A 25,715-nucleotide genomic window follows, 5' to 3' on the forward strand; every position below is an offset into this window, starting at 1 on the left:
CAACTTCAGGGAACTGAGCTTTTCCCTCTAACTTTCCAGCAAAAGGGAAGGAAATGTTGACCCTAAAACCACATGAAGCTAAAGCTAGAGGACACTGTAGCAGTTCACCAGATCTCCATTGTTAAATTCTGTATTGGCCTTTTATTTATATATTTGTCATTATTTTCATTAATACGTTAGAGTATAGGCTGTTTGGGTCCAAATCTTGACTCTTCTACTTACTTGGTATGAGACATTGATTAAGTTGCTAAATCTCTCTTCAATTTTTAGAATCTGTGCTTCAGGTTTTTGGTTTATAAAATGGTGATAATGACACTTTCTCAGAGGGTTGTGGTAAGGATTAATGGTGTTGATGGATGTAAAGTACAAAGAACATTAATTGCTATGTAAATGTTTGCTATTATCAATACGTGACTATTTTCTCCTTCTCCTTCTTCTTGTCCCCCTCCCCAACCCCCTCCTCTTCCTTGTTTAGTTGGCAAATAGTCAAATTTCATTTGGAATGCTGTCTTACTGTTTTATTCTGCTTCATGGATGTTTCTGGGGGAAATTTATGCAGTTATGTGTGTTGAATTCTGTTTTCTGATTTTTTGCAATAACTCTGTATGGATCTGTTAATATTTTCCTTGTGCTGAGAGATAGTCTCACTCTTTCATCTTCCAGATATGGAAACTGAGTCCCCAAAAGGAAAAATGACTTGCCCGAGATCACACAGAGACAGTGGATAAACAAGTAACAAGACCAAGGGTTTCCGACAACCAGTCCTAGTCTTGTTCCACTGAACACAGAGTCCAAGGACATTGGCCTCAGATACTGATGTGATCTGAGCTCCCTCCAAACTCTATTCACCCATAGGGAAGACTTGAACACCCTATGATTCCAAGTATTCTCCAACTGACATCTTCCCCTTCTACCAAAATTGCAAGCACTTCAACGGAAAGGACTATGACTTGAGTATTTTGGAATCTTAGTTATATGCTCAGCACCGTGCCTCAAACTTTTGAGGGTAGGAACTATTGCCTATAACACCTTGGATGACTCGGGGCCAGTGCTCAGTAAATGGAAACAACTGCCCTGCCTTAAAAAAAAAAAGAAGAGTTGGGGAGGCAGGGAAGAGAATTAATATGTATCAAGAACTTAATATATACCAGTCACTGTGCTGAGAATGTTCACTTTCATTATCCCATTTAATTCCCAGAATTCCTTTATGGCGTCATCAATTTCTGTATTTTACAATAGGAAATTGAGGCTCAGAGAGGTAGGCAACTTACCCTGAGTCTCTTTACAACTAAATGCTCAAGTATGCCATTTCACTGCTGGGTCATAACCTTCTAGAATCCAGTATCATAAACACAGAGTGAGAGAAAGAAGAGTCCTGATACTTTCCAGAGGGTAAAACAATTTTTTTATTCTCATTAGAGAACTATGAAATTAGTCACATGAATTGTGAAAACGTAAGTCATGGTTTTATTTGTTCAGTGACAGTGTGGAAAATGACATCAAGCTAGAAAAAGAATATAAAGGAAAATCTTGAGTGTTTCCATCTTGCTCATAAAGAGAGACCTATCGTTATCAAATCCAGGCAACCTGAACCCACCCTTCCTGCAAAAGTTTTATCCACACTAGAATTTTGAATGGGAGACAAAAAGATAAGCTATAGGATTTATAATATGGAGAATGTGAGTTTCATAACAGGGAAAGGCCCAAGTCTGAAAAATATTTAGTCCCTGTGCTAGGCTGGAAACAGCCTCTTAAAGTCCAGGTCCTAATCTCTGGAAACTGTAAATGTTTCTCTATTTGGAAAAATGTTGAGTTTTTTTGTTTTGTTTTTCCCAGACGTGATTAAGTTAAAAATCTTGGAATGGGAGTTTATCCTGTATTATCTGGGGAGGGGGGGTCCTAAATGCAATTATAAATGTCCTTATAAGAGAAAAGCAGAAGGAGATGTGACACATCCACAGAGAAGGTGATATGAAGACACGGGCAGATACTGGAGTGATACAACCATAAGCCAAGGAATGCCAGCAGTCAGGAGAATCCAGAGAGGCAAGGAACGGATTATCCCTTAGAGCCTTTGGAGTGGGTGTGGCCCTGTCAATAACTTAATTTTAGCCCAGTGAAATTGATTTCAGGCTCCTGACCTCCCAAACTGGGAGAGAATAAATTTCTGTTGCTTTAAGCCACTTGGTTTGTGATAATTTGTTGCAAGAATCACAGGAAACGAATACAGTGCTCCTGTGTTGTTATCCAGGTCTCAGCTTACTGTCATCTCCTTTCCCTTCCATTTGGAAGCCCCAAGAAGAGTTTCTAAAAACATCCCAGGCTGGGCACGGTGGCTCATGCCTGTAATCCCAACACTTTGGGAGGCCAAGGTGGGTGGATCACTTGAGGTCAGGAGTTCGAGACCAGCCTGGCCAACATAGCGAAACCCCATCTCTACTAAAACTATAAAAATTAGCTGGGCGTAGTGGCAGGCGCCCGTAATCCCAGCTACTTGGGAAGCTGAGGCAGGAGAATCACTTGAACCCAGAAGGTGGAGGTTGCAGTGAGCTGAGATAGCACCACTCCAGCCTGGGTGACAAGAATGAAACTCCATCTCAATAAATAAATAAATAAATAAATAAAAACATCCTAATATTTACTGAGTGTCTCTTCTGCCAGACACTATGCCAGGCACTTTACATGCAATAGCTCACTGAATCCTCACAATCCTATTAAGTAGGTACTAATATTATTCCTATTATACAGATGAGATAACTGAGGCTCAGAGAAAAACTGGCAGGGTCACATCCTAACAGGTGATGAAGCTAGTACTCCAACTCAGGTCTGCCCAAATATAAAGCCCATACTTTTAGCCTCTAGGCTATATCACCTCAATCTCTCTGGGTTGTCAGGGATTTAATTCTATCAACGGATAGCATTTTGAGACACTTACTTGGGGGATGTTTTCAGGGATGTGGGACCAAAGGAGACCAAGCCTGGCTGCACTCCAGCTCAACAAACTGAGCTACCACTTCCATCTGACTTTTTCAGCAAATAGGAGATAGCCAATCCTAGAATCATAGAAAGCTCGACCTAAAAGGATCTCAAAGATCCATTTGTTCAAACTCCTCATTATTTATAGACAAGGATGCTAGCCCCAGAGAAGGGGAGGGTCACATACACAGGTTATAGATGAGTGACAGTGACAGAGTTGTAATTAACTGGATCCTAGATCTGACTTCAAATCCAGGGTTGGTTCTACCGCATGTCACACTGACCAAAGTCATGGGTGTTGCTGTGGTCTAAGGTGCTGACCAAATTTTAGAAACTTGGGAATAAGGGAAATGGAGAAATGGATCACAAACCTCCTGAAAGCTATAGTGCCCCAGGGTAGTCATTCATCTTTTTTTTTTTTGATATGGAGTTTTGCTCTTTTGCCCAGGCTGGAGTGCAGTGGCGCGATCCTGGCTCACTGCAATCTCCGCCTTCCTGTTTCAAGCGATTCTCCTGCCTCAGCCTCCCGAGTAGCTGGGATTAACAGGCACCCACCACCACCCCTGGCTAATTTTTGTATTTTTAGTAAAGACGGGGTTTCACCATGTTGGCCAGGCTGGTCTCTATCTCTTGACCTCAGGTGATCCACCCACCTCGGCCTCCCAAAGTGTTGGGATTACAGGCGTGAGCCACCGCGCCCGACCAGGGTATTCATTCTTACTTAAGACATTCTACAGGGCTGATAGGGGTAAGCTTCCGGTTTGAGATGGAGACTGAAGGTACCATGATTGTGTAACCGCATCCCAAATTGGGAGGAGAGAAGTGTCATGAATTCCTAGAACTGAAGGGATTTCAGGAAACCTCAAGAGTGACAGCATCAGAAAATGCAAGAGGTTTTAAAAAAAAAAAAAAAAGAGTGGAAGATTTGGACAAATAAATGTGAGTTGTATCTTATACAATCAACAAGTAACTGGTTTGGGAAACTCAATATCCCTAAATAAGGGAGCAGACCACTCCTCATATTGTCTTACACCCAATTTCTGCCTCAAAGAAAAAGTAGGAGTTAAAGGAAAGACAAGTGAAATCAGTAGTCAGACAGCCCAGCACTGCATTTCAGGCCTGGTAATTAAAGATCAACCCCTGACCTAACCGGTTATATTATCTATAGATTCCAGACATTGTATGGAAAAACATTGTGAAAATCCCTGTCCTGTTCTGTTCCGTTCTGATTACCGGTGCATGCAGCCCCCAGTCACGTACCCCCTGCTTGCTCAATCAATCACGACCCTCTCACGCGGACCCCCTTAAGAGTTGTAAGCTCTTAAAAGAGACAGGAATTGCTCACTCCGGGAGCTCGGTTTTTGAGACGTGAGTCAGCCGACGCTCCCGGCCGAATAAAGCTCCTTCCTTCTTTAACCCGGTGTCTGAGGAGTTTTGTCTGCGGCTCCTCCTGCTAGATAATAATGGTAAAGGCTGAACATTTCTCATGCTTACCCTGCCTTCATGCTTAATAAGGTTGTTGAAAAAAATGAAAGAGAGAATGCATTTTAAATGCTCCGTACAGTATTAGTACGCAATAAGTGCTCAATACATGCTAGCTGTTATTATTAAAACATTAATTAATAACAGTAGTAACAGCAGCCACTGTCTTTAAGACACGTTGATCAGTGTTTCCGAAACCGTATATCCCAAGTTGCTCTTCCGCCGCGTTTCGCTGCCCATTGCATTCCGGGGCTTGTAGTCCGGAAGTGAGAGGCTGATTTCTCAGCGCGCGGGCGCAGTGGCGCGGATCCCCGGAAGAACCCGCAGCAGCTCCCAGGATGAGCTGGTTGCAGTGGCTGCTGCTGCTGCGGGGGCGCTGAGAGGACACGAGCTCTATGCCTTTCCGGCTGCTCATCCCGCTCGGCCTCCTGTGCGCGCTGCTGCCTCTGCACCATGGTGCGCCAGGTCCCGACGGCTCGGCGCCAGATCCCGCCCACTACAGGTGAAGGAGGCCAGATTCCCGCCCTTTCGCAGCTGAGGAATGGGAAGCGCGAACCGGGTCCTTTCCCTTTCGGTCCATCCCGGGACACCTACCCCTACTTGCCCCGACCCCGCCGCTAGGTCCCAGGCAGAAATCAGCTAGTGATTCCCACTTTCTGCCCTATATCTTGTTCTTCCCCCGCTTGTTTTTGTGTTCTTGCCCCATGCCTGATTTCTCGTCCCCCGCCCAGGGAGCGAGTCAAGGCCATGTTCTACCACGCCTACGACAGCTACCTGGAGAATGCCTTTCCCTTCGATGAGCTGCGACCTCTCACCTGTGACGGGCACGACACCTGGGGCAGGTAGTGCGAGCGGAGGGGCAAGGGGCGGCCAGGGTCTGACTCTCTGGGCCTAGGCGGGCGGGTCCGCTGGGGCTGGTGGCTTCATGGTCTCTTCACCGGCACCAGAAAGCTCCCAGCTGAGCTAGAGCCGCGCTCCCCCCAATTCTTGATATCACCTCCAGGATCCACTTAGCCTCTCGCAGTGAAAAAAAGTCCTGGATTAGCCGGGTGCGCTGGATCGCTGGGCTCAGCCCCAGCAGTAACAGGCATCAGCTGTGGGGACATAGGCACTTTCTGGAGTAACAAGATACCGTGGAAGGGCTCCAAGAATTAGAAAACCCAACCCTTTCATTGTGTAGGTGGGCATTCAGATCCAGGAAGGAGTGTGACACTCCTAAAACTTAAGTCTTTGTAGTTGGTGTCCCCTGTGCCTGAAATACACTCTCCCCGTTTTCCTCCCATCACTGGCTGCTGCTTGTCATTCAGATCTCAGCTCAGTATCTTAATACGCCTCCGAGTTAGGTGCCATTATCCCTGTTTTACACATGAATGTGCTAAGGTCAGGAGAAATTAAGTAAACTCAAAACTTGTGATGGTTTTTATTTTTTTAAGTTGAAACAAAGTAAATACAAATGGCAAATTCAAATGGTAAAAAATTATATACAATAAATATCTCCCATACCCTAGAATTCCAACTATTAACTTTCCTTTGTATCTCTCCAGAAATATTCTTGGTTTATACCATTATATATATATAGATGTGTGTATGTGTATCTTTTTAAAATGAGCTTCTTAAAGGCATAATTTACATATAATAAAATACACTATTTTTTTTTTTTTTTTTGAGATGGAGTTTCGCTCTTGTTACCCAGGCTGGAGTGCAATGGCGTGATCTTGGCTCACTACAACCTCCGCCTCCTGGCTTCAAGCGATTCTCCTGCCTCAGCGTCCCAAGTAGTTGGGATTACAGGAGCCCACCACCACACCTGACTAATTTTTTTGTGGAGACGGGGTTTTGCCATTTGGCCAGGCTGGTCTTGAACTCCTGACCTCAGGTGATCCACCCATCTCAGCCTCCCAAAGTGCTGGGTGATTACAGGCATGAGCCACCGCGCACAGCCTACACTCGTTTGAAGTGACCACCATCACAGTCAAGATATGAAACACTTCTGTCACTTTAAAAAGTTCCCTTGTGGCCCTTTATGGTTCATCCCTGCACCACAACTGACCCTAACAATTGCTGATCTGCTTTCTGTCAGTATGTCTTTTTGAAATATAGATGGAAACATACTAAACCACCCTGTCTTTTTCATTAAAAACAATTCGAATATCTTTCCATCAGCACGTAGAAGTCTTGATAACAATCTTTTTGATAACTTCATAGTTCTGCACTGTTTATAACACAGTTTAATCACCCATTAATGGGTGGACGGTTGGGTTCTTTCCAGCCTCTTGCTGTTCTAAGCAATACTGCCCTGAACACTCTCAAACAGCTGTTCACTGTGAGGTAAATTCCTAGACGTGAAAATTGGTGAAAGGCCTGTGCTTTAAGCTACAATCTTATACTGCCTCCCAATGGTAGAGGAGAATGCCAGAACATAGGTGATGTATTTAATTACAATTGAGCTACATCAGCCAACCCTCCCAGGTGCATTAAGTGGGTCAGAGGATCCCTGCGATTTTCACTGTGGTTTCTCTGTTGTGACTGTAAGTGGGACAGGCAGAGGCATTACTTTGCCTCATTTAGTTTTAGGGGGATCAGATCTAGGGCAGCCGTAATATCTGGTATTTGATTTTCTTACTAAGCGGCTGGGATTTCTGTCCTTTTGCAGTTTTTCTCTGACTCTAATTGATGCACTGGACACCTTGCTGGTAAGTATCTCGTCAGTTTCTTTTCCTTTCCACTGTTACATAACCAACATCCTTCCTCTTTTGGCAGCATGACTGTGGGTGAAAAATGAATTCCTCTCCTAGGCCTTTTATTTGCATCTTATGATTCTGAAGCGTCCAGCTGTGGTTGCCTAGCTAGATAGGGAAAAACGAACTACAACTTATGCAGATTCATTTATTTAGCAAACATTTATAGAGGACCTGTTAGGTACGGAGAATTGTGATAGGCTTGCATAGCTCTATGGGGGATACAGAGACTTTGACATCCTCCTGTTTTCAGAGGCTTACATTCTAGGGGCCATGTTCAATGATAATAAAAGGATATCAGGCTGTAATCCCAGCACTTTGGAAGGCCGAGGCAGGCAGATCACCTGAGGTCAGGGTTCGAGACCAGCCTGGCCAATATGGTGAAACCCCGTCTCTATTAAAATACAAAAAATTAGCCCAGCATAGTGGCACATGTCTGTTATCCCAGCTACTGGAGAGGCTGAGGCAGGAGGATTGCTTGAACCCGGGAGGCGGAGGTTGCAGTGAGCCGAGATTGCACCATTGCACTCCAGCCTGGGTGACAAGAGTGAAACTTCATCTCAAAAAAAATTATTTAAAAAAAAATCAGTGACTAGTTGGTATGTTTCTGTAGGGCTTAGTACAGACATGTATTAATTCTTCCAACAACTTCTTGAGGTAAGTACCTTTACTCTTTCTTATGGCTAAGAAACCTGATGCTTAGGGCTGGGCACAGTGGCTCATGCCTGTAATCCCAGCACTTTGGGAGGCCAAGGCGGGAGGATTGCTTGAGCACAGGAGTTCAAGACCAGCCTGGAAAATATGGTGAAACCCCGTCTCTACCAAAAATATAAAAAATTAGGCATAATGGCACATGTCTGTGGCTCTATCTGTTTGGAAGGAGGGGGAGGTGGGAGGATTGTTTGAGTCAGGGAGGCAGAGGTTGCAGTGAGCCGAGATTGCACCACTGCACTCCGGTCTGGGTAACAGAGTAAAACCCTGTCTCAGACAAACAAAAAAAGGATGTAAAAGAAACCTGATGCTTAGAAAGGTAAAAAGGGCCAGGTGTGGTGGCTCATGCCTGTAATCCCAGCATTTTGGGAGGCCAACATTACTCAAGCCCCGGAGTTCGAGGCTGTGATGAGCTATGATCACAGCACTGCACTCCAACCTGTGTAACAGAGCAAGATCCTGTCTCAAAAAAAAAAGACTTGGACTGGTCCAGGTCAAGTACCCACTCCACAGCTAGAGGGATGGGATCAGCCTCTCCCAAACCACAGGAGTGACTACCGGGGAAGAGTGATTCCTCGAGGGTAAATTGAGATGTTACTATCAAAAGAAGAGAAATTGAGATTGCATTTGGCTAACGGTTTAAATAAAGAGGGTTTATTTTCTCAAGTTAAAGAAAGTCTAGAGGTAATTTCTAGCATTGGGTCAGCTACTCAACCGTGTCATCAGAGACCAGGTTCTTTGTAGCTTTGCATTCTAGTATCATTAGTGTTTTGGCTTTTATTCTAATGCTTAGTACCTCACGGTCTCACATAGCTGCCATCGCTTCAGAAATCGAGTCTGAGTTCAAGGCAGAGAGAGACTAAAAGCCGTGTTAGCTGTGTTTGTCCCTTGGTATTAAGAAAACAGAAGCCTTCCCAGAAGTGCCCCCAGTAGACCTCTCAAGGGTCACAATTGACTGGGTAACACAATCAACTGCAGCAGCAAAGGAGGCTGAGAAAGCTTCTGGATTTCTAACCTGTGGTGGGAGGCCATGAGGAAAAGAGGGTAGGAATGAATTAGTTTTGGGCCAAACAACCTGTTCTGTTTTCCACAAGGTTTAAAGTGACAACTGATATCTACTGCAAATGTCAAACTAAGACTTTTGGCCAGGTGCAGTGGCTCACACCTGTAATCCCAGCACTTTGGGAGGCCAAGGCGGGTGGATCACGAGGTCAGGAGTTTGAGACTAGCCTGGCCAACATGGTGAAACCCCGTCTCTACTAAAAATACAAAAATTAGCCGGGCATGGTGGTGCATAATCCCAGCTACTCAGGGGGCTGAGGCAGGAGAATCGCTTGAACCCGGGAGGCGGAGTTTGAAGTGAGCCGAGATCGCGCCACTGCACTCCACCCTGGGTGACAGAGCGAGACTCTGTCTCAAAAAAACAAAACAAAAAACCTAAGACTTCTATGTGTAGTTTGCATTCTTTATATTGTGTCCATTTAAATGACGACATCGTGACTCTTAATTGGGACCTATGAATTTACTTAACCAGTCTCTCGATATGAAGTCTCTAGATGATTTCTAGCTCTCAGTGTTTTCTTCTGCTGTCACCAATCCTAGGACAGAAACTGGAGATTAAGTGGAATTAGTGAGGGCCACATCAACATAGGATCCCAGACTCTGAATCTGCCTCCACGCATGTAAGAGCCTCATTGTCAGGTCTCTTTTTTATTTCCAGATTTTGGGGAATGTCTCAGAATTCCAAAGAGTGGTTGAAGTGCTCCAGGACAATGTGGACTTTGATATTGATGTGAACGCCTCTGTGTTTGAAACCAACATTCGAGGTGAGGGCTGCTCTCTAGGACCTTTAAAAGAAAAAAGAGTGTGAAGTTGCCTCTGTAAACCAAGAAGTGGTAAATAGGATTTTAAGGACCATGCCAGGACCCTTGGCCAAAACCTCTGACTGACAGAGCTCTTCTTCCTTCCTGGATGGTGAGGTGGGGAAGTCTCAGGATTTCCCCATCAGTTTCAGATATGAAAGTGAGCAGGAGACTAAAAGACTGGAAAGAAATACACCAGATTGCTCACCTCTTTAATATGTATTTGATACTAGGCACACAGCTATGAACAAGAAAGATATGATCCTTGCCTTCTTGGAACTTACTGTCTGTCCAATCCAATTTTCTGCAATGATGGAAATGTTTTATATCTGTATTTTGTCTAGTATGGTAGCCACAAACCACACGAGCTATTGAGCATTTGAAATGTATCTACTACAACTATGGAACTGAATTTTTAATTTCATTTAATTTTAATGATATTAAATTTAAGCAGTCACATGTGGTTAGTGATTATTGTATTGGACAGTGCAAATCCAGGGCATTAATCTTCCAAACTTGGCTGCCCATAGGAACCACTTGGGACCTTTTAAAAAATTCAGATGTTAGCCGGGCGCGGTGGCTCACGCCTGTAATCCCAATACTTTGGGAGGCCGAGGCGGGCGGATCACGAGGTCAGGAGATCGAGACCATCCTGGCTAACATGGTGAAACCCTGTCTCTACTAAAAATACAAAAAATTAGCCGGGCGAGGTGGCAGGCGCCTGTAGTCCCAGCTACTCGGGAGGCTGAGGCAGGAGAATGGCGTGAACCCCGGGGGGCAGAGCCTGCAGTGAGCCGAGATCCTGCCACTGCACTCCAGCCTGGGCGACAACGAGACTCTGTCTCAAAAAAAAAAAAAAAAAAAAAAAAAAATTCAGATGTTGAGGCTCCACCCTAAACCTAATGAATTGGAATCTCTGGGTTGGGTCTTAGAATCAGTATTTTTAGCAGACTTCCAATGATTCTTGTGAAGCTACCACAGCCCTTATTTGCATCGAACCTCTAGACCACTTAACAGCTGTCACCTGTGAATGGCAGAGTTCTATGTTTCCCCATTATTTTGTATGTTTTCTGCAATGAAACTTATATTCCAGACATACGATCCATAAAAGTTTAAAACGGAGAAGAGAGCAGAGGGACAACATGGTCTAAAATCCTGGTTTAGGAATCCGGCCTGAGTTTGAGGCTGTGCTTGTTGCTGTGTCTCCCAGCTTCTGAGCCCAGTTTGTCATCTGTGAATGAAAGTCATTCTTATACCTTCATTTCTGATATGAATATAATTGATACCAGCTTTCTTTTGGTTGACATTTTCCCATGTATCTTTTTCTATCCTTTCCATCTTTCTGTAGTTTTATGATTAGATACATCTTTTACAAATAGTGTATTATATTTTGTTTATCCATTCTGACAGTCTTTAACTGACACATTTAATCCATTTACATTTACTGTAATTACTGATATATTTGCACTCATTTCTACAGTATTGTGCTCTCTGTGCCATCTTCTTTTTTTTTTTTTTTTTTTGAAACGGAGTCTTGCTCTGTCACCCAGGCGGGAGTGTAGTGGTGCGATCTCGGCTTACTGCAACCTCTGCCTCCTGGGTTCAAGTGATTCTCCTGTCTCAGCCTCCCGTGTAGCTGGGATTGCAGGTGCCTGCTACCACGCCCTGCTGATTTTTGTATTTTTAGTAGAGATGGGGTTTCACCATGTTGGCCAGGCTAGTCTCGAACTCCTGACCTCAGGTGATCCGCCCGCCTCAGCCTCCCAAAGTGCTGGGATTATAGGTGTGAGCCACTGCACCCAGCCCTTTGCCATCTTCTTTATGTTCCTTTATTCTGTCCTTTTTCGTGCCTTCTTTAGATTGTTTTTCCCCCCATTCCATTTTCCTCTTACTAATATGGAAATTATGCACAATATCTAGCTTTTTACGTAGTTTTCCAAGCAAATTTAACAAACATAACTTATCAAAGTCTAAATTTAATGAAAATCTTTGTTCTCCTCCTGAATAATGCAAAACCTGGCTTAGAGAACATCCTGACCTATATGCTACAGTTATATATTTTAGTTATTTGTTTTAAACCTTCCATACATTATAATTTTTGTTCTATACTGTTGAAGTTTTGCATTTGCACGTATATTTGCCACTTTTTTTTGTTGTTGGTTTGAAATAGAGTCTCACTCCGTCACCCAGGCTGGAGTACAGTGGCGCGATCTTGGCTCACCTCCACCTCCTGGGTTTAAACGATTCTCCTGCCTCAGCCTCCAGAGTAGCTGGGATTACAGGTGTGCACCACCACGCCAGGCTAATTTTTGTATTTTTAGTAGAGATGGTGTTTCACCACATTGGCTAGGCTGGTCTCAAACTCCTGATTTTGAGTGATCCACCTGCCTTGGCTTCCCAAAGTGCTGGAATTACAGGCGTGAGCCACTGTGCCCGGCCTGTTTACCACTTTTTTGACTATCTTTTCTTTTCATGTCTCAGACCTTTTCTCTGAAGCATTTCCTTTAGAATTTCCTTTAATGCAGGTGTATGCTTCGTAAACATTCCCAGCTTTTGTTTATATGAAAATGTCTTTATTCCACTGTCTTTGATTGGCCTTTGGGTGATATTTTTGCTGAGTGTATGGTTCTAGGTTGATGATTACTTTCTCTTACTGTGTTGAAAAATTTTTCCATTATCTTCTGGTTTCATTATTGTTAAGAAGTAATCTGTCAATTTAATTATTATTTCTTTGTAGAGAATCTTGTTTTGGTTTTCACTTTGGCTGTCTCCTCCTTTTAAAAACTTTTTATTATGGGAAACTTGAAACATAAAAGTAGAGAAAATAGCATAATGAACCAGATGTGCCCATCACCCAGCATTAATAATTATTATTACATGGATTTTGGCTTCATTCGAGATCATTTTTCCCTTTGGTGTTCTGCAGTTTTACCATAATGTACATACATGTAGATTTCTTTTCTTTCTTTTCTTTTTTTTTTTTTTTTTGAGATGGAGTCTCGCTCTGTCACCCATGCTGGAGTGCAGTGGCGTGATCTCAGTTCACTGCAACCTCCGCCTCCTGGGTTCAAGCAATTCTTCTGCCTCAGCCTCCCGAGTAGCTGGGACTACAGGCGCACACCACCACGCCCGGCTAATTTTTTGTATTTTTAGTACAGACAGGGTTTCACCATGTTAGCCAGGATGGTCTCCATCTCCTGACCTCGTGATCTGCCCACCTTGGCTACCAAAGTGCTGGGATTACAGACGTGATCCACCATGCCTGGCCTACATAGGGACTTTTTATCAGACTTCCACTTGGGGCAGGTCTGGCCTTGGTCTCCTATTCCCCCTCTGCAGGGAGGAGGGGAATTTTGAAGCTTAGGGTCACCAGTTATTTTCAGTGAGAGGGCCACTCAGGATATCTATTTAGCTGTATTTCCAAGAACCTTTGTGTCTTTTTAAAAGTTCTAAATAGGCCGGGTGCGGTGGCTCACGCCTGTAATCCCAGCACTTTGGGAGACTGAGGCGGGCAGATCATGAGGTCAGGAGATCGAGACCATCCTGGCTAGCACAGTGAAACACCGTCTCTACAAAAAAAAAAATACAAAAAAATTAGCCAGGCATGGTGGTGAGCACCTGTAGTCCCAGCTACTCGGGAGGCTGAGGCAGGAGAATGTTGTGAACCTGGGAGGTGGAGCTTGCAGTGAGCCGAAATTGCGCCACTGCACTCCAGCCTGGGCGACAGAGCGAGACTCCGTCTCAAAAAAAAGTTCTAAATATTGCATAGTAAGTTGAAATAGATAAATTAGTAAAATAAAGGTAATAACCACCATTACCACTTCCCCCCAGGTATGACAGGTGACTGGGAGACAGACAGAGTGACAAATGGAATGAGCATGGGCTTTGGAATCAAAGATACTCATCCCTACCACCTACTAGATGGGTGACCTGGGGCAAGTCACTTTATCTCACGGAACCTCAGTATCTTCATATGAAGAGGGGGCAGTAGTACTTAGTGCTTGGTACACAATAGGGACTTACAAAAAATAGCCACTGTTCCTGTGATGCAGCAAGAGAAAAAAACCCCATAAACTTAACACCGTATAAATATGTGGGATTAAGGGACTCTTTTTTCGCTAGGTGGCTCTAGCTCCTTCCCAGTGAGCCACCCCAATAGAGTGACGTTATTTTTGTTTATTTGTTTGTTTTTACCCATGAAATAGCCTCAGGAGGTCCTGAGAACATGCGCCCCACAATAGAGTGTTTATGTTTAACTTGCCCAGGGGAAAGATCCTTGGTCCCTTGGTCTTTCCCTTTGGACTGTGCCATTTGCTTTCTGTGCCATCTGTAGTGGTAGGAGGACTCCTGTCTGCTCATCTGCTCTCCAAGAAGGCTGGGGTGGAAGTGGAGGCTGGATGGCCCTGTTCCGGGCCTCTCCTGAGAATGGCTGAGGAGGCGGCCCGAAAACTCCTCCCAGGTAAGACCCGCACAGAGATGGGGCAGAGATGAAGTCCAGTAGGTCCTGCTTCCCTTGCTGAAGATGAGAGTGGCAGTGCTGAATTAATTCCTGGTATTTCTCACCAGGTGTATTTGGTCTTTCTACCCACCAGGCCCCACCGTGGAAATCAGGAGTGTCCTGGGCATTTTAAGGGCCTGCTGGGGCCCTGACCCGGATGGATGAGTTGACCTCATTATTGTTTGCAGGGGATGGTTGAAGGTGGCCAGCCTGGTGGGTGGAAGGCCATTGCCCTTATTTTGAATGAGCCCGTTTGTCCCCTCCCAGGTACTACAGTTATTCCACACACTGCTGGAGTAACAGGGGCCCAGGGAAGGGTGTTGGTGTGAGCATTAGCAGACCTGGATTCTAGACTCAGCTCTGCCAGCCAACATCTTGACCAAGCCACTCTTTTTCTTCACAGTTTGTTGTTTGTTTGTGATGGAGTCTTGCTCTGTCGCCCAGGCTGGAGTGCAGTGGCTCAGTCTCAGGTCACTGTAACCACCGCCTCCCGGGTTCAAGCAATTCTTTTGCCTCAGCCTCTTGAGTAGCTGGGATTACAGGCGCCTGCCACCATGTCCAGCTAATTTTTGTATTTTTTAGTAGAGATGAAGTTTCACCATGTTGATCAGGCTGGTCTCAAACTCCTGACCTCAAGTGATCTGCCTGCCTCGGCCTCCCAAAGTGCTGGGATTACAGGCATGAGCCACTGTGTCTGGCCTCTCTCCACAGTTTAATTTCTCCATCTATCAAATGAGAATCATAATTTCCACCTCCCTACCGATCACCTCGGGTTTTGGGGAGGCTAAAATGAGGTCAGAAAGGAGAAACTGCTTAGAGAACCTCCAACACTTTTAAAACGAGAGGGATTTGTTTTGTGGCTAAGCTGTGTCCAGGGCTGCAGGCCAAGCCTCCGTGTTTTTGTCTAGTGGGGCACCAGGCTCAGTAGCATCAACTCTACACTGTGTTCCCTTCAGGGTGTGGTGGAGGCTCTGAGGACTGTTCACACCCAGACACGTCACACTGTGCTTTCCACCAGCCTCTTGGCCATCTCACTTATTTATTCCTTTTCTTTCTTAATTTTTTTTTTTTTTTTTTTTTGTCGAGACAGGGTCTCGCTTTATTGCCCAGGCTGGAGTGCAGTGGCGTGATCATGGCTCACTGCAGCCTCTCGAACTTCTGGGCTCAGCTGATTCTCCCACCTCAGCCTCCTGAGTAGCTGGGATTACAGGCAGACGCCACCACGCATGGCTAAATTTTTTCTGTAGAGATGGGATTTCACCATGTTGCCCAGGCTGGTCTTGAACTCCTGGGATCAAGTGATCCACCTGCCTTGGCCTCCCAAAGTGTTGGGATTACAGGTGTGAGCCACCACACCTGGCCTCTTTATCCCTCTCACATAGCACTTGCCTCTCCTTTGCGGGAGAGCTGAGGATAGTGGGTGAGCTGGGTTCAGGTCTCACTCATGGCTCATGGCTCATGGCTCATGGCTTGAGCGTCTCCTTGCAGACATTGTGTCCTGTGTGATTCATCCCTGGAGGAAACTCTGGAAACTCTGCCTAGCTGCTCCTCCTTTATTATTTAATTATTTTTGGTCATTGGTCATTTTATAAAAAAAACGTCAAGGAACAGGATTTTGTCACTCCTCTTCTTCTTATTACAGCCTGACTTTTTCTGAAATATTGCTTAGAGCTCTTCCTGGTTGTGACTTGCTCTCCCGCTGGTGCCTGCCAGATAGCAAGTTTCTTGTCTGTGGCAGAGTTGCTAGACCCTGTGGTTCCTGGAAGTGTCGACACCTTTGTTCACAGTTTGGTGACGCATACGCTGCTCTGGAGTTGTTTGACCTTTAGGCCCAGAGAGGAAATCTCTGCCTCTGGCTGGTTGTCCATTTCTCGTCTTAAACCAGAAGGCACTTGGGTGGGGCAGGCAGAGAACTGGACTGGGGCTAGGGGTGGGCACAGGGGAGGCGTTCCCATCCCAGCTCTGTTTGACTCTCTCTGTGTGACCTGTGGCCGAATCACTGCTTTACAGGCATGGTTTTCCCTACCTACAAATCGAGGGTCATACTATATCCATGGTTTAGTGGTTTATATCCTATTTTGCTTCCCTTTAAAAATAATTTGGCCCCGTACTCTTTATTTAAAGCAGAGATCTTTATTTAAAGTCCATGAATGGCTTTGTTTATTATTATTATTATTATTATTATTTTGAGACAGGGTCTCCCTCTGTCTCCCAGGCTGGAGTGCAGTGGTGCAATCTCAGCTCACTGCAGCCCCCGCCTCTTGGGTTCAAACGATTCTCGTGCCTCAACCTCCCAGATAGCCAGAATTACAGGCGTGCACCACCATGCTTGTCTAATTTTTGTATTTTTAGTAGAAACAGGGTTTCACCATGTTGGCCAGGGTGGTCTCGAACTCCTGGCCTCAAGTGATCTGCCTGCCTTGGCCACCCAAACTGCTGGGATTATAGGCGTGAGCCAAAAGTCTATGAATGGCTTTGAACGGGGCTTACTCTTGTCATTGTGCCACAAGCCCCACCACTTTCTGTGGCTTAAACCCTGCCTGCATCACAATAAGTTACCTGCCTGGGCTTTGAAGGTGTAGTGTAAAATAAATAAAAATAGCTAAAGCTCTCTAGCTAAAGCGAGTGTGTGTGGAGCACAGCCTGCTCCCTGCCGCCTCATCACGAGCAGGAACCCAAGGGTTGTGCAGAGCAGTGTTTGACAGCATCTGGGCTGGGTGGCTGCTCAGGGCCCTCCAGTTATGACATTTATCTTTCTCTGGCTCAGACTCTAGCAGGACACCCAGGAGAAAGAGGGAAGTGCTGGCTAAGGTCCCAGGCTTTGGGCGTGTATCAGAACTATCCCTATCCCCCTGCTCCTGTCCGGGGTCATAATTTGTCGATTGTTCAGCCTTTCAGACCCCCACTGGCATGCCATATGGAACGGTGAACTTACTTCATGGCGTGAACCCAGGAGAGACCCCTGTCACCTGTACAGCAGGGATTGGGACCTTCATTGTTGAATTTGCTACCCTGAGCAGCCTCACTGGTGACCCGGTGTTCGAAGATGTGGCCAGAGTGGCTTTGATGCGCCTCTGGGAGAGCCGGTCAGATATCGGGCTGGTATGTTTGCTGCTGCCCTTCCTGTTTGAGTCCCTGCTTACGAGGCCCAGGGCTCTGAGCAATAAGTTGCAGTCAAGCCAAGGAAAATTTAGGGTGACCTTGGGAGTGGTCCAGGATTTGGGCTCAGGACACCAAAAATAGACCGAGCCTCCAATTCAAGTTTGGCTTGGAGCGGGGAGGAGAGTGGGAAAGCACATTTTTCTGGCAGGCAGCAGGGCTGCATTAAGCTTTGACCACTTGAGATTCTCTGATTTCTAGGAATAGGGTCGTATGTTTCATGCCCCTGACTCACTTGATGACTGCAGATCATCAGCTCGTCCGGCCTTCATTTTTAGTGTCTATTTGCTGTGTTTCTTAGGATACCGGTTCTGAGAGATACTGAATGGCTGTTGCATGAAAAAATGAGTCTTGGCCAATTAAGTTAGGGGAATATTACATATAATATCCCCCACTTTTTTGGAGAGTCAGAATGCACATGAGCAGAATAAAAGTCCTCTAGTAAAGAAGTCTATTCAACTTTGTTTAATTTAACATTTGCCAAACTTAGTTAACACCAGAGCTTCCCTTTATCTTCCAGTACTATTAACCCATGGAAATTGAACACACTTTGGACCAGATGATCTCTAAGGTCAGTTTCAGCTTCTAAATGGGATAATCCAATAAGATTAACAGTAATTGAGCCAAAGCCATCCAGGATATAACACTGGCTTTAGTCAGAACTGGATTCAAGCCCTGGCCTTGCTGCATCGAAACTGTGTGACCCTGAGCAAGTCACTCAACCTTTCTGGTCCTCAGTTACTTCAGCAGTAACGTTAATATATTAATACCAACTTTGCCGAGTCACTCTGACTCAGGAAGACTGCGTTCAGGTCTAGGCACGTTTTATGCAGTCTAGTGCTAATTCAGCTTGAAAAGTAAAGCTTGTATGAGGACTCCTTGAAAATCCCTTAAGAAGGTGCCCCCCTAAGGCTGGGCGCGATGGCTCATGCCTGTAATTCCAGCACTTTGGGAGACTGAGGTGGGCGAATCACCTGAGATTGGGAGTTCAAGACCAGCCTGACCAACATGGAGAAACCCCATCTCTACTAAAAAATACAAAATTAGCCAGGCGTGGTGGTGCATGCCTGTAATCCCAGCTCCTTGGGAGGCTGAGGCAGGAGAATTGCCTGAACCTGGGAGGCGGAGGTTGCGATGAGCCGGGATCACGCCATTGCACTCCAGCCTGGGCAACAAGAGCAAAACTCCATCTCAAAAGAAAAGAAAGGTGCCCCTCTGGAGACCTGTAGTAAATCCCTTAGTCCATCTCAGGCAGGCTTTGCTCCAGCAGTGGGACCATAGTAGACTCTGTTGGTGCCATGCCCATATCCTCTCAACTCTTATCATTTCCATACACACTGGCCAGTCTTCCAACTGCCATCACCTGCGCCTCTTTGCCTGTGGGTCTCCTCTGGTGCCTGGAGCCACTCTGCTTGCCTTTGGCTGAGGGTACCAGGATTTAATGCTACCCATGAGTAGCTCTCAAGCCGGTAACTGATACTGATGGGAGTTGGTGGATAAACATTCCAGTTCCCTGCCCCTTGGGTGAGATCACTCCGAAGCTCGAGCTCTACACTGAATTCCTGAGCTCCCTAGCGGGACTGAACTCCAGTTCCCACAGTGGAAACCTGCCTGATGGCATACCCCTTAAATGCCACCTCCCTTGCCCTGCCTCACTTTCCCCCTCCTCTACTGGTGTTTACAAGGACTCGCCTTCCAAATCAACTACTTTCAGTCAGAATGAGGTTGTGCTCCTCAGGGGAATCCAAACCAACACAGAACAGTTAGCTATTTCTTTGAGTACCAGATGAAGTTACCAGCTTCCATGAGGGTCTAAGCCATATGAAAAATACATATCTTTGGCTGAGCGCGTGCTCACGCCTGTAATCCCAGCACTTTGCGAGGCCGAGGCAGGCGGATCACGTGAGGTTGGGAGTTTGAGACCAGCCTGACCAACATGAAGAAACCATGTCTCTACTAAAAGTAAAAAATAAAAAATAAAAACAATAAAATAGAAAAATACATATCTTTATTTTTTTGAGACAGAGTCTCCCGCTGTCGCCCAGGCTGGAGTGCAGTGGCACGATCTCAGCTCACTGCAACCTCCCCCTCTTGGGTTCAAGTGGTTCTCGTGCCTCTGCCTCCTGAGTAGCTGGGATTACAGGCACACACCACCATGCCTGGCTAATTTTTGTGTTTTTATTAGAGACAGGGTTTTACCATGTTGGCCAAGTTGGTCTTGGACTTCTGACCTCAAGTGATTTGCCTGCCTCAGCCTCCCAAAGTGCTGGGATTATAGGCATGAGCCATCGTGCCTGGCCAGCATTGGCAATTTTTAACAGTCTCTACAGAGACTGAACAATTAAAAAAAAAGAGTCAAAGGATACAAAAAAGGGTACTCAGTGACATTGGTGAAGTCCCTTTTGCCCGTCTCTTCAGCTATTCGGTTTCTCTCCTTAGAACCACTCTGTCAGCTTCTTGGTGGATGTTCTTCTTGAGTTAATTTATGGAAATACGTAATGCACGTCTGTGTCTTCAGATACTGGAATCACATGCTGAGTGCTGAGAAATCCGACAGATTGTGGGAACAGCAAATTCTCATCTCCCATGTCACACTCACTCTAGGCAGGACATAAACACTCCAAATCATTTTTCTTTTTCATTCTTTGCTCAATGTGTATAATTAAGTCCTCATAAATGTGCATGAGATGCATCTCTACTATGCAGATGTATAGGAAGGCTGGCCATGATCCAGCCTTGCCCTTCCCTCTCATGGTCTGCATGTTTCCCAAAAAGCACTGGGGTGCCTGCCTTGCATCTCCCTGGGCAGTCAGGGTTGGGGGTGAGTAGATCCTTCTTTGGCCATCGGCCTTCCCCTTGGGACCGTGTGTCTTTCTCTCTCTCAGGTCGGCAACCACATTGATGTGCTCACTGGCAAGTGGGTGGCCCAGGACGCAGGCATCGGGGCTGGCGTGGACTCCTACTTTGAGTACTTGGTGAAAGGAGCCATCCTGCTTCAGGATAAGAAGCTCATGGCCATGTTCCTAGGTAAAAAGGGCAGAGTAAGGGAGCTTTTCCCCTCATTTTTCTTGTTGATGTGTGATTTGTTTAAAAACTTTTTTTTTTTTTTTTTGAGACAGAGTCTTGCTCTGTCTCCCAGGCTGGAGTGCAGTGGCACAATCTAGGCTCACTGCAACCTCTGCCTCCCAGGTTCAAGTGATTCTCATGCCTCAGCCTCCTGAGTAGCTGGGACTACAGGCGCACACCATCACACCCAGCTAATTTTTGTATGTTTAGTAGAAATGGGGTTTCACTGTGTTGGCCAGGCTGGTCTCTAACTCCAGACCTCAGGTGATCTGCCCGCCTTGGCCTCCCAAAGTGCTGGGATTACAGGTGTGAGCCACCACGCCCGGCCTGAGTACCTGCAGAATCAGTTCTGAATTCAGAGTCACTATGGACTTACACTGCCCACTTCATGCCCACTACACCACTTCATTCCTTCTTGCAAAAACCAACTGAAGCATGCTGCATTCTGTGTATGTAGCCCTGGATTTCTTATCTCCTGGCCATTGCACATGTGTCTTCTTTGCCTAGAATGTCTTTTTTCCTATCTTCCTGTGTCCAAATTCTTTTCACCCTTCAAAGCCTAACTTAAATGTTACCTTGCCCAGGAAGTAGCTTGATCCTTCTTCAGAATTTAGGACCTTCAGTATCTTTCTTGCAGTTAGCTCTCATCAACAGTTATAGCTCTACCAATTGAATGCAGAATCCATGCCTTATGCATCTTATGTTTCCCACAGTGCTTTCCATGTGGTAGGTAATAGATTAATGCCTGTTGAGTAAATACATCTTACCCTCTAGGCCCTTAGACACTAGCAATATTGAGGAATTGTTGAGCACCTAATTACTATTATTATTATAGCTATGGTAGTCCCCCATTATCCACAGTTTTCATTTCCATGGTTTCAGTTATCCACAGTCAACTGCAGTCTGAAAATAGGTGAGTACAGTCAGATAAGATATTTTGAGGCTGGGTGCAGTGGCTCAGGCCTGTAGTCCCAGTTGTTTGGAAGTGAGGATTGCTTGAGGCCAGGAGTTTGAGACCAGCCTGGGCAATACAGCAAGACCCCCTCTCTAAAAAAAAAAAAAAAAAAAAGATATTTTGAGACACCAGATTTACATAATTTCTTTTTTTTCTGTCTCTTACCAAAAAGACAAATTCACATAACTTCTATACAATATATTGTTATACTCGTTCTGATTTCTTATTAGTTATTGTTGTTAATCTCTTCCCATGCCTAATTTATAAATTAAACTTTTTCGGCTAGGCACAGTGGCTCATGCCTTTAATCCCAGTGCTTTGGGAGGCTGAGGCGAGAGAATTGCTTGACTCCAGAAGTTCGAGATCAGCCTGGGCAGCATGGTGAGACCTCGTCTCTACAAAAAATAAAAAAAATTAGCTGGGCATGATGGTGCGTGCCTGTAGTCCCAGCTACTTGGGAGGCTGAGGTGAAGGATTGCTTGACCCTGGGAGGTCAAGGGTGCAGTGAGCTGTGATCATACCACTGCACTTCAGCCTGGGTGACAGAGTAAGACCCTGTCTCAAAAATAAAAATTTTTTAAAATTTAATGAATTAAGCATTCTCATAGATGTGTATATATAGGAAAGCAGTAGTCATGCATTGCTTAATGACAGGGATATATTTTGAGAATTGCATCGTTAGGTGATTTCATCATTGTGCAAACATCATAGAGTGTACTTAAGCAAACCTAGATGGTATAGCCAACTACACATCTAGGCTATATGGTGTAGCCTATTGCTCCTAGGCTACAAACCTGTACAGCATGTTACTCTACTGAATACTATAGACAATTGTAATAGAATGGTAAGTATGTATCTAAACATAGAAAAAGTACAGTACAAATACAGTATAAAAGATAAAAAATGGTACACCTGTATAGGGCACTTACCATGAATGAAGTTTACAGGACAGGAAGTTGCTCTGGGTGAGTCAGTGAGTGGTGAGTGAATGTCAAGGTCTAGGACATGACACTATTGTAAACTTTATAAATACTGTACACTTAGGCTACTCTAAATTTATTTAAATTTTTTTTCTTTCTCCAATAATAATTTTTTTTTTTTTTTGAGATGGAGTCTCGCTCTGTTGCCCAGGCTGGAGTGCAGTGGCATGATCTTGGTTTACTGCAACCTCTGCTTCCCCAGTTCAAGTGATTCTCCTGCCTCAGCCTCCTGAGTAGCTGGGATTACAGGCGCCCACCACCACGCCTGGCTAATTTTTTTGTTCTTTTAGAGACAGAGTCTCACTCTGTTGCCCAGGCTGGAGTACAGTGACGTGATATCGGCTCACTGCAACCTCCACCTCCTGGGTTCTAGCAATTCTCCTTCCTCAGCCTCCCAAGTAGGTGGGATTACAGGTGCACGCTGCCACGCCCAGCTAATTTTTTGTATTTTAGTAGAGATGGGGTTTCACTATGCTGCCCAGGCTGGTCTTGAACTCCTGAGCTCAGGCAATCCACCCGCCTTGGCCTCCCAAAGTGCTAGGATTACAGGCGTAAGCCAACCGTGCCCGGCCTAATTTTTGTATTTTTAGTAGAGACAGATGGGTTTTCACCATGTTGGCCAGGCTGGTCTCAAACTCCTGACCTCAGGTGATCTCCACCTGCCTCAGCCTCCCAAAGTGCTGGGATTACAGGCATGAGCCACCATGCCTGGCCTCCAATAATAAATTAACGTTAGCTTACTGTAACTTTTTTTACTTTATAAACTTTAAAATTTTAAAAAACTTTTTGACTCATTTGTAATAACGCTTAGCTTAAAACACATTGTACAGCTATACAGAAATATTTTCTTTATATCCTTATTCTCTTAAGTTTTTTTCTATTTTTAGTTTTTTATTTTGTTTTTACCTTTTACACTTTTTTGTTAAAAACTAAGCTACAAACACACATTAGCCTAGGCCTAGGGTCAGGATCATCAATATCACTGTCTTCCACTTCCCGGTGTTATCCTGCTAGAAGGTCTTCTGGGGCAGTAACACTCACAGAGCTGTTATCTCAGATGATAACAATGCCTTCTGGAATTCCTTGAAGGACCTGCCTGAAGCTGTTTCACGGTTGACTTTTTTTTTTTTTTTTTTTTTGAGACGGAGTCTCGCTCTGTCGCTCAGGCTGGAGTGCAGTGGCGCAATCTCGGCTCACTGCAAGCTCCGCCTCCCGGGTTCACGCCATTCTCCTGCCTCAGCCTCTCCAAGTAGCTGGGACTACAGGCGCCCGCCACCACGCCCGGCTAATTTTTTGTATTTTTAGTAGAGACGGGGTTTCACCGTGGTCTCCATCTCCTGACCTCATGATCCTCCCGCCTCGGCCTCCCAAAGTGCTGGGATTACAAGCGTGAGCCACCGTGCCCGGCCTTTTTTTTTTTTTTTTTTTTGAGATGGAGTTTCTCTTCTGTTGCCCAGGCTGGAGTGCAGTGGCGCAATCTCGGCTCACTGCAACCTCTGCCTCCCAGGTTCAATTCTCCTGTGATTTTCCTGTCTCAGCCTCCTGAGCAGCTGGGATTACAGGCACCCACCGCTACACCCAGCTAATTTTTGTTTTTTTGTGTTTTTTTTTGGAGACGGAGTCTTGCTCTGTTGCCCAGGCTGGAGTGCAGTGGCGTGATCTTGGCTCACTGCAAGCTCTGCCTCCTGAGTTCATGCCATTCTCCTGCCTCAGCCTCCCGAGTAGCTGGGACTACAGGCGCCCACCACCACACCCAGCTAATCTTTTTATATTTTTAGTAGAGATGGGGTTTCACCATGTTAGGCAGGATGGTCTCGATCTCCTGACCTCGTGATCCACCCACCTTGCCCTCCCAAAGTGCTAGGATTACAGGCATGAGCCACCATGCCCAGCTGACCTTTTTTATATAAGAGGAAGGAGTTATCTAATGATAATAGTATAGCAAATACATAAATGTATAGTTGTTTATTAAATATGTACTGTGGCTGGGCACGGTGGCTCACGCTTGTAATCCCAGCACTTTGGGAGGCCGAGGCAGGCGGATCACGAGGTCAGGAGATCGAGACCATGGTGAAACCCCGTCTCTACTAAAAATACAAAAAAAAAAAATTAGCCGGGCGAGGTGGTGGGCGCCTGTAGTCCCAGCTACTCGGAGAGGCTGAGGCAGGAGAATGGCGTGAACCCGGGAGGCGGAGCTTGCAGCGAGCCAAGATCGTGCCACTGCACTCCACCTGGGCGACAGAGCGAGACTCCGTCTCGAAAAAAAAAAATAAAATAAAAATAAATATGTAATGTACATAATTGTATGTATTATACTTTTATGACTGGCAGCACAGTAGGTGTGTTTACACCAGTATCACCATAAACAAGTGAGTAATGCATTGCGTTATAAAATTACAACAGCTGTGATATCTTTAGGCTGTGGTAATTTTTAACCTCTATTATAATCTTATAGGACCACCATCTCTACAGTTCAGTGTTGAGCGACATGTTATATGGCACAAGACTGTATATAGAGTTTATTTAGTACTACCATCCATGGTTTCAGACATCCACTGAGGGTCTTGGAACATATTCTCTTCAAATAAGGGGGGACTACTGTGCTCATTTATTCAACAAATATTTATTGAATACCATGGATGTGCCAAGCATTATGCCAAGCTCCGAACATGGACTGTTTCATATAATCCTTACAACTCCTGTTTGAGATTATCTTATTTATTTGCATGTATATTTGGTACTTTGTTCATTCAGAAAATATTTATTGCTCATTGTACTAGTGTGGGGGATTCTGCAGTAAACAAAACAAAGTCCCAGACCTCATGGATTTACAATCTAGGGGAGAGATATGAGGGATAAATTCAAGTTCCCACTAGAATGTAAGTTCTCTGAAGGCTGGATTTTGTCTTGTTTACAAACTCATAGGAGCCTGGAACCTAGTAGGTGCTCAGCGAATGTTTGTGGTATAAATAAATGACTGAAAATTTCCACAAATACCTAACATTACTGTATTAGACCATTTTCACTGCTGATAAAGACATCCTCAAGACTGGGTAATGTATAAAGAAAAAGGTTTAATGGACTCACAGTTCCACATGGCTGGGGAGGCCTCACAATCGTGGCGGAAGGCGAAAGGCACATCTTACGTGGTGCAGGCAAGAAAGAATGAGAGCCAAGTGAAAGGGGAAACCTCTTATAAAACCATCAGATCTTGCGAGACTTATTCACTACCATGAGAACAGTGTGGGGGAAACGGCCCCCATGATTCAATTATCTCCCACCGGGTCC

The 25,715-nt window shown here is 45.2% G+C and overlaps 1 protein-coding gene across 2 annotated transcripts in view; it reads left to right on the forward strand.

The window, feature by feature from the left end:
* The first annotated feature begins 4,713 nt into the window (after positions 1-4,713).
* The window catches only part of EDEM2 (ER degradation enhancing alpha-mannosidase like protein 2), a 32,658-nt gene continuing 11,656 nt past the window's right edge, over positions 4,714-25,715 (forward strand). The window contains exons 1-7 of one of the 2 annotated variants that reach the window (XM_055266647.2): positions 4,714-4,960; positions 5,190-5,300; positions 7,112-7,151; positions 9,628-9,733; positions 14,103-14,228; positions 17,158-17,369; positions 20,312-20,453. In XM_055266647.2, the coding sequence (XP_055122622.2) occupies positions 4,854-4,960; positions 5,190-5,300; positions 7,112-7,151; positions 9,628-9,733; positions 14,103-14,228; positions 17,158-17,369; positions 20,312-20,453 (844 nt within the window). In that variant the 5' untranslated portion in view covers positions 4,714-4,853. The remainder of the gene's footprint in view (positions 4,961-5,189; positions 5,301-7,111; positions 7,152-9,627; positions 9,734-14,102; positions 14,229-17,157; positions 17,370-20,311; positions 20,454-25,715) is intronic. The other variant, XM_055266648.2, reaches the window with a different exon arrangement.

The sequence above is a fragment of the Symphalangus syndactylus genome, chromosome 24 (assembly GCF_028878055.3).
Source record: "Symphalangus syndactylus isolate Jambi chromosome 24, NHGRI_mSymSyn1-v2.1_pri, whole genome shotgun sequence".
Taxonomy (NCBI): domain Eukaryota; kingdom Metazoa; phylum Chordata; class Mammalia; order Primates; family Hylobatidae; genus Symphalangus; species Symphalangus syndactylus.